At 51.4% G+C, this 8360-nt stretch overlaps 1 protein-coding gene across 4 annotated transcripts in view; it reads right to left on the bottom strand.

Annotated features, from left to right (window-relative positions):
- Window positions 1-1638: 1638 nt before the first annotated feature.
- CFAP74 (cilia and flagella associated protein 74) overlaps window positions 1639-8360 on the bottom strand; it is a 38317-nt gene continuing 31595 nt past the window's right edge. For 3 of the 4 annotated variants that reach the window (XM_077190338.1, XM_077190340.1, XM_077190339.1), the window contains 10 exons: window positions 8044-8153; window positions 7640-7695; window positions 7301-7420; window positions 6994-7146; window positions 6565-6694; window positions 5868-6022; window positions 4934-5072; window positions 4065-4186; window positions 3471-3605; window positions 1639-2171 (listed from right to left, as the gene is read on the bottom strand). In XM_077190338.1, the coding sequence (XP_077046453.1) occupies window positions 2058-2171; window positions 3471-3605; window positions 4065-4186; window positions 4934-5072; window positions 5868-6022; window positions 6565-6694; window positions 6994-7146; window positions 7301-7420; window positions 7640-7695; window positions 8044-8153 (1234 nt within the window). In that variant the 3' untranslated portion in view covers window positions 1639-2057. The remainder of the gene's footprint in view (window positions 2172-3470; window positions 3606-4064; window positions 4187-4933; window positions 5073-5867; window positions 6023-6564; window positions 6695-6993; window positions 7147-7300; window positions 7421-7639; window positions 7696-8043; window positions 8154-8360) is intronic. The other variant, XM_077190341.1, reaches the window with a different exon arrangement.

Below are 8360 nucleotides of genomic sequence, written 5' to 3'. Positions count from 1 at the left end.
GTGCCCCAAGAATGATCATTTTCAAGGACAAGCTAAAACACCAGGCTTTTCTCTTATGAAAGGGACTAAAACCTTCTCAGATTTCCATAAGTGCTTTACAGAACGTCAGCTGGAGTTTACAGGGAGAGTTTACTTTATTTTCAGTCCTCCAGAAATAACCACCTGTTCCTGTTATCCTGGTCCAAGCCTCCCCCGAGACAACAAACACATCCTGAATTTTAAACGTGGAGACTTTGGCCAGAGAAACCCAGAACTTATGTTCACTTCAATCCTGTGAAAATATTGATCCAAGCTCTCCAGTCCCAGGGATGCAGGTACAGTGGGTGACACCCCTGCTCACCCCTGGGTGCCAGTGGTGCCTTCAGCTGGTTGGTGGCAGCTGCTCCTTACCCAGCCTAACCCTGTGAGGGCACCAGTGTCACTGTCTTTACATCATTCTTTAATTTTTTACTTCTTTTCGTCCTCTGGATGCTGTTTCTCAGTACCTGACCTCTGTGAAGTGGAAGATTCCTAAGACAGGGCTGTTGTTTCCTGGTAGATAATGTAACACTTATTTTCAGCACTCTGGATGGTTATCATAACCACAGTCTGGGGACTCATTTGTTTCAGCCATCACTTTTTGGTTTGCAGGAGTGAAATCTGAAGGATCCTCACACAATGGATGCCCACAAATGCAGTGCCTGAGGCAGTTTCTCCACTCTCACAGGCTGAGCCCTTCCTTGCTCACTGACCAGGTCCCTGCCATGAGGTGACTGTGGAGTGGGCAGAGCTGTGAGCAGTGCTTTTAGTGGCTGTAGTGAGATTTACTCACCCTTTTGGGGCTGCAGGGGGCCAGCACACAAAGCCCATTGTGCCCAGCCCCAGGCCCAGCTGTGGCAGCAGCAGCACCCAGGGCCTGCAAGGAAGGCAGAGCTGTCCCTGGCTGGCACTGCCACCCCCAGCTGCTGCCCAGCCCAGGACACTGGGGCTGCTTCAGCATCTGCAGTCTTTAGACTGAAGAGTTAAGTGACTCCACAGGCACTCGAGCCATTATTAAATGAGAACACATCTCAATGGATCAAACACTGGCTGGAAAAACAAGGAACCCCCTCTTCACTCCCACAAACCTCCTCTGTCAAAGGGGGAGCCTGCTTTAAATGTTCCTGTGACAATTGCTCCCCTGCTTGTTCCTCGTTACCACAGGGATATTTACAAATAAGGTTTCTATTTTCTGATTGCATCATCTGAGTCAGGGATTTGGCAGCCAGGGGCCAAAGGGCAGCAACGCCCTCGAGTGCTGGGGAGGGAACTTTGCCACAGGCTGCCTGTGACTCAGGAAAGAGTGTGATAAGAGATGCACAGGATTATCCTGTGCCCAATGGCTGCTGCCTTCCTGCTCCCTGCATTCCCCAGCTCTGCTTCCTGAACCAGCTGCTGTTTCCTGACAGAAGTTCCACCTGCAGGGCACCCTGGCTTCCCCAGAACAGCAGGATTCTGCTCTCACCTAGAATTCAGCAGAAGGCAAATATAGAAACACAAAGTTCCTGGACAGCCAGGATCTCTGGCAAGTGTCTGCCCATATCCAGGGAAGAGCACAGGAATGTTCCTCCCATTTGATTGTACATTGATTGTACATTGTTAAAGTGACTCCCCAAATGATTTGGAGGAGGCTTGAATAAGAAACTTTATTCTGGTCTTAGAAAAAGTCAAGGCTTTCCCAAATCCTACAAAAAGCATCTGAAATTGGATAAAGATAGAAACTCACTGATGTGGATGTAAACCAGATATTCCTCCTGGTGGAATGGCTTTGGGAGACTTGGGATTAACAGCAGGTGTAGCTGCTTGGGGCCCTCAGGAATTCTTTCCTCTAACACAAAATTATTGTCACAGAGTCAGCTGGAAAGTGAAGCCACTGGCACCAGAGTTTACAGAGAAACAGAGCAGAAATGTTACATGGCCCTTCCTTCCCACATCCCTGCTGCCCTCACTTGTTTGCAACACTCTCAAAATCCTCCCATGTCCCACCAGAGACCTCCCAGCAATGGAACCTCCATCTTCTTTCCCTTTGGCCTGATCCCTCAGGCAGTGGGAGCAGCTGCAGACACAACTCTGGCCATGAGCAGGACTCTGTAGCATTCTGTGATGTCACCTTTCACAGTCAGGAGGGCTGACACCAGAGGGGGGTCACTGGTCTGCAGAGAGAACCACACAGAAACCAACCTGGTCTTCTGGACACAGGAGACACGAGTGGATCACCTTCTAAACTCTGTTTCACATCTTGGTGTGCAGGTCCCAGTTATAGCTACAGGTGACAGGTGACAGCCACTGTGCTGGCTCCCCTGTGTCCCCAAGTGGTGCTCATGCTGCAGCCAGTGAGGTGTGACAGTGACTCAGCATCGTGGCCCCACAGAGCCTGTCCCCACGTCACAGCCATGGCAGCTGGCACAGCAGCAGCCCCAGAGCGCCCGGGGAGGGCTGGAAGGAAATGGATCCTGTCAGCCCCCAGTGAGTGCTCAGGGTTGAGCAAGAGCAGGGGTTACCAGGGGGCAGGATGAGGCTGGATTCACCCTGCCAGGAACTCTGCTGCCTCTTTCTGCTGCGATGGCAGAAATCTTTTCATTTTGGAACCAGCTACTCATTGTGCCATCCCACACACGGGGAGTCAGTGCCTCCAGGCCCCATGAATGCCCCAGGAGGTGAATCAGGAAGGGCAATCACAGCCCCGTGGAGCTGTTGGGACATCACATCCAACCTCTACAAGGCAGAAGTGGCAGATACAAGGCAGTAGAAGGGAAATGGGGCACCCACCAGGAGCCTTGTGTGACACCCACCAGGAGCCCTGGGTGACACCCACCAGGAGCCCGGTGTGACACCCACCAGGAGCCCTGGGTGACACCCACCAGGAGCCCGGTGTGACACCCACCAGGAGCTTTGGGTCACACCCCAATAGGAGCTTTGTGTGACACCTGCCAGGAGCCCTGGGTGACACCCACCAGGAGCCCTGGGTGACACCCACCAGGATCCCTGGGTGATACCCACCAGGAGCTTTGGGTCACACCCCAATAGGAGTTTTGTGTGACACCTGCCAGGAGCTTTGTGTGACACCCTCCAGGAGCCCTGGGTGACACCTGCCAGGAGCCCTGGGTGACACCTGCCAGGAGCCTGGTGTGACACCCACCAGGAGCCCTGGGTGACACCTGCCAGGAGCTTTGTGTCACACCCCTCCAGGAGCCCGGTGTCACATCCCTCCCTGTGTCACCCCTCCCTGTGTCACCCCCTCCCTGTGTCACCCCCTCCCTGTGTCACCCCCCTCCCTGTGTCACCCCCTCCCTGTGTCACCCCTCCCTGTGTCACCCCTCCCTGTGTGACCCCCTCCCTGTGTCACCCCTCCCTGTGTCACCCCTCTCTGTGTCACCCCCCTCCCTGTGTCACCCCTCCCTGTGTGACCTCCTCATTTGCCGCGCTGTGTCACAGCGGTGTCGCAGGCTCACCTGCAGGTCGGCAGGTGGCACCCACGAGACGCCGATGCGCTTGAGCTGCCCGCGCTCCAGGGCTCCCTTGGCTCCGTCCAGCTCGAAGCCTGCCCGGGGCAGCTCGGGGCCGCTGTCCAGGCTGAACTCCACGGCCTGGCACGGACACGGCGCTGTCACAGCCGGGCTGCAGGGGCTGCCCTGCCCCAAGTGCCCCTTGAAATCCAGCTACCCACTGTGACAGTCCCTGTGTCACCCTTTCCATTGAAATAACAGAACTGTAATTCAGTTCTGGGCTCAGAGTTCCACATTCCAGAATTGAGGAAGAAAACTGCTAAATTAAGTTTGTTGCTGACTTAGTATGATAATGCTAATTCCTTATATTAGCCCCTGAAAAATAAGCTTTTCAAACACTGTGCTTTTATAATATCAAATTCACTAGAAACTCTGAAAGCTGCTTTTTTAATTTATGAATTTATGAATTTTGGACAGAAGGAACGAGCAGCCCTTTTTATGAATTTGTGAATTTTGGACAGAAGGAACAAGCAGCCCTTTGCACACTGCCAGGATCCCACACAGCACCTGGCACAAACATGCAGGTTTTATCAGCCTCACCTTCTTGGCTGCCAGCTGAGGACTTTGAATGGCCCCCACGGTGATCTCTGCCCTGGCTGGCTCTGCTGAGCCCTCCACAAACTCCAGGAGCAGGAGAAGGGACCTCACAGCTTCTTGTGGCCCTAAACAAACAGCAACCAGGTCAACTCTGAGGCAGTCAAACTGAGCCTTTGGCCTTTTGGAACCAACAGAAAATGCAGCAGGATGGCTCAAAACAAAGTGATGTGGTACCTCAGGAGCTGGCACAGACAAAGAGATCCTTTCACAGAAAAGGAGGGTTTGGATAATTTGCAATTGCAAAGTGCAATTATTACTTGTTTATCAAGTTCCAGGCTGGTTTTCTAGCCCATGGCACACACCTCTGTGTGTTTTATTCCTACTTATGTGTGTGTGCCTGGACTTATTTACAGCTCAGGAGTCAGGAGCTGTTTGCATCCTGTCCCATGAAATTAAGGAAGAGTAACTTCAAACCCCCAGAAGTTTCATAACAGGACAAACAGGAGGATCCAGGGTATGTGATTATATATGAAATAATTTCTTAAATATTTAATACACCTCAGAGAAATGGCAGAAAGCAAATGCATCTTAATTCTTCATAGTAGTATTACATTATAATCATTTTTTCAAAGAAGCTGCAGAGGTAGAAGATCATCATTAAGACAAAACTGCATCCAAACGAAGAGAAAAACTTTCCTCAAGAGAAACTTCTGTGGTATTTTTGTGTATTATGAATATATGCTGTAACATCATGCTTATTTTTTCTGATTCTGGAAAAAAATTGCCTTAAATTTCCTTTTTTCTTAAAGGAAGAGGAACATTCCCATGTCTGATCCCTCCCTATTCCACAGTAAACAGAGGTGGCACTTTACCTTTTTCCAGGGCTTCCTGTGGCGCCACAGGTGAGGTCACAGCCAAGGACTCCACGGGCACGTCCAGGGGCACTCCCCCCTCCACAAACATGAGGTGATCCCGGGCTGCCCCCTTCAGCCGGACCTCGTGGGCTGTGTGCTGGGTGAGACAGCAAATCCCGGCTGCAGGCGGCAGCTCAGGTCACCTGAACGCCAGCAGCGCCAGGAAATGGTGGCGGCACCACCTCCCACCTGAACGATCCCAGTGATCCTGGGCTCTAACGCAGGAATTCTGCACCTCCCCTGGGCATTTCTGTTCTAAACAGCCAGGGAAATGTGCCTCAGGAGGGCACTGCACAAACCATTTACACACAAACCACTGAAAGAGGCAAAACCTTTCTGCTGCCAAACTGGCTCAAGTGTCCGTTCCCCCTCAGTTTATGCCCCGCGCATTCCCAGCTGCAGCCCCACAGTTTGCAAGGGCAGCAGCAGCTCTGGCTCAGCCCAGCCCGTCTGCAGTGCTGCTGCTGGGCTTTAGTGGTCACTCTGCACCAACTTTTGGTGTCCTGGCAGGGGCCCGGCGCTGCCCGCGGCGCGGCCACCTGCGCCTCCGGCCGGAGCATCCCGGGGCAGCGCCGCAGATGGAACCGGCACCGAGCGGCTGCAGGAGCGGCTCCCCGGTGCTGCTGCTCCTGCCGGGCAGGTGGAGCTCCCCTCTCCCCTCTGCTCGGCCACTCAATGCTCCCTGCAGGAGCCCCTTGGAGCTCAGCTCCTGTCCCCTCCCGACGGTGCCGTGGGGTGACAGTGACAGGGATGGACCCCACATCACTGTTTCTATCGATTACTAACTGAATATCTAATCCTGAAAAATGTCAGAGGGCCCCAAACGTGCCCTTTCCTCCCTACATCAGTTCATGCAATATTTAGACTGTTTCCATAATCCTGATTGTCTCACCTTGCCAAAGAGCAGAACCTTGAGACGGTCGGAGTAGTAGAGACTTTCATGATCAGGACTGAAGGTAACCACAAAATCCTGGCTCATCCCAGCCTCAATTTTTCCTTCTGTTGGAGAGACCCTGAACACACTGAAGCCATTATAGTTCTGTGTTCCTGGTAAATAAAAATGAGGATACAGATAAGAAAGGAGAACAGCTCCATTTTACTTCTTCATAAATTTTAAACCCATTTAATTTTTGTTGGAACAGCAAATAAATAAGAGCTGATACATGGCTTTGCAGCAAAACAGGGTGTTAGGAACACCAGAAAAATCCATCCACCCATCAGTTTGATGCATTAATCTCCAGAGGAACTGAAGCAGCATCACCAACCCTTCCTATATTCTGAGGTGTTTTTACAGATCTGGACATCTTTAAATGTAATCTTTAATGTGCAATTACTGTGTGGGTTTATTTAGATTTAAACACTAAGATCTCCTTACTTGTGGGTATTTGCTCAGGCTGCATAAATTTACAGCTCCCCATATTGAAAGAATTACTACAGCTCCTACTGGGGAGCAAAATGAAGTCTTTAATTTCAGGGCTGTGATGCCCCAAGTCTGACAGTTGTGTGCATCTAAGAGGACACAGTGATGCTGCTTTACACCTCCTGAGTCTTTAGCAGAAGAAAAAGAGGAAAGAATTAAAGGAATTTACCAACAATCTCAGTTCTCTGCAGAGAGGATGTGAGAAAGGAGGGGATTTTCTGCCGGTCTCTGTCCCGTGTTGGTGAAAGCGACTCCAGTTGTACAGAGAACAGCAGGGTCATGCTGGAAGTGTTCTTTATCTGGGGACATTCATTCACACAACAGCATTGGCATGAAGGAAATTGACTCTCAGGCCTGTAAGATCCATCGTTTGTAAGGTGGCTGAATTTATTTTGCTGCATTAGTGCAGCTCTGTGTCCCCAAATGCCACCAGAGGCACAATCAGTGCTGCCCATAACGTGCCACACCAACCCCCCCTGCATGAAATACTGGGCTTTGGTCATTGACACACTTGGACAGAAGCTGGGAGGAGACAGTTTGTCTTGTGTTCCTCCTCCCAGGAGCTCCTGCTGTGCTCTGCAGCTCAGCCCTGCCTTACCTGCACTGTGGCAGTCGCTGTGTCCCTGGCCATGACGTATCCCATGTCCAGCACCTCTCCCACGGAGCACTCCGTGCTTGGCACCACCCCGTGCCCAGACAGGGGCAGGCTCAGGTTGGTCTGTGCCACCTGGATGTCCAGAGTCTCCAGGAACTGCCCAGAGGGTGCCTGGGTTAGTCCATCTGCTCAGGGAACCCCACCCCTCCAGCTGACCCCCCAAGGGACCATCCCAGAACTGAGACAAGATCCAAACGTGGGATAGGGAACTTTGTCTCTCCTCTCCACTGCCCTTGTATCTTTTACTCACCCATTTATCCTCACTTGGACAAAAAGAGATGATGAGGGGTTTATTTTCACCTGGCTCAAGGGTTCCAACTGCTCTGACCAACAGGAAGGGGCCATTGGGATTCAGAACTGAGAATCCCAGCTAGGACAGTGCAACTCAAGGAAAAACATTTATAAAGATTGAGAAAAAAGATATGAGAATATATTCCACATATTGTTTATATGTCTTTGGTCTGAACTAAGCATCTAAAAGCTTTTGAGAGATCAATAACTCAAGAGAGAAGATGAGCTGGTGCTTTAGTGTCCAGCAGTTCCTCCTGAAGGCTGAGCTCATGTGCTCATGTGCTCCAGACAAGGATACCTCCAGCTTCCCTGGGGAGATGTTTTCTATTGTAATTCTCTTCATCATTCTGTGGCCTGCAAGGAATGCAAACACTTCCCAAAGTGAGGATGCTCATCCCTCCCATTCCTCCCCCTTACTCGTGCTCCTGTCTGAGCCAGACTCATCCCAGGCCTATGGCTAAGGCACCACTCAAAGCTCACCAAAATGCTTTCAGATTGGGCCAGTCACTTCTGGAGCTTCCAGGTCCTTGTTTGGGGATCAGATCTGCCCTTCCATGGGCCTCAACTGGCCAAAGACTCCTTATTTTCCACCTAAATACCACTAAGGGCTTATTTCTATCCAGACTTTTGAAAATGCAAAACTGCTGGGAAGAACTCACAGTCAGAGAGAAACAACTCCAAACCAGAATTCAAACTCCATACCTACAGAAACGTCCCCAAAATTGGCCACGTTGATCCCAGAGTCAGACATGATCAGAACAGGAGGGGCCACAGCAGGGCAGTGCAGCTCCAGGTACAAGGTGTTGTGAGGGCTGCAGAGAGAGCAAAGGCAGCTGGCAATGAAAGGGCAGAGCTGGGAATGAAAGGGCAGAGCTGGCAATGAAAGGGCAGAGCTGGGGATGAAAGGGCAGAGCTGGCAATGAAAGGGCAGAGCTGGGAATGAGAGGGCAGAGCTGGCAATGAGAGGGCAGAGCTGGGAATGAGAGGGCAGAGCTGGCAATGAGAGGGCAGAGCTGGCA

Source organism: Agelaius phoeniceus, chromosome 24, assembly GCF_051311805.1.
Source record: "Agelaius phoeniceus isolate bAgePho1 chromosome 24, bAgePho1.hap1, whole genome shotgun sequence".
Taxonomy (NCBI): domain Eukaryota; kingdom Metazoa; phylum Chordata; class Aves; order Passeriformes; family Icteridae; genus Agelaius; species Agelaius phoeniceus.
This window is presented reverse-complemented; position numbering and strand designations above follow the sequence as displayed.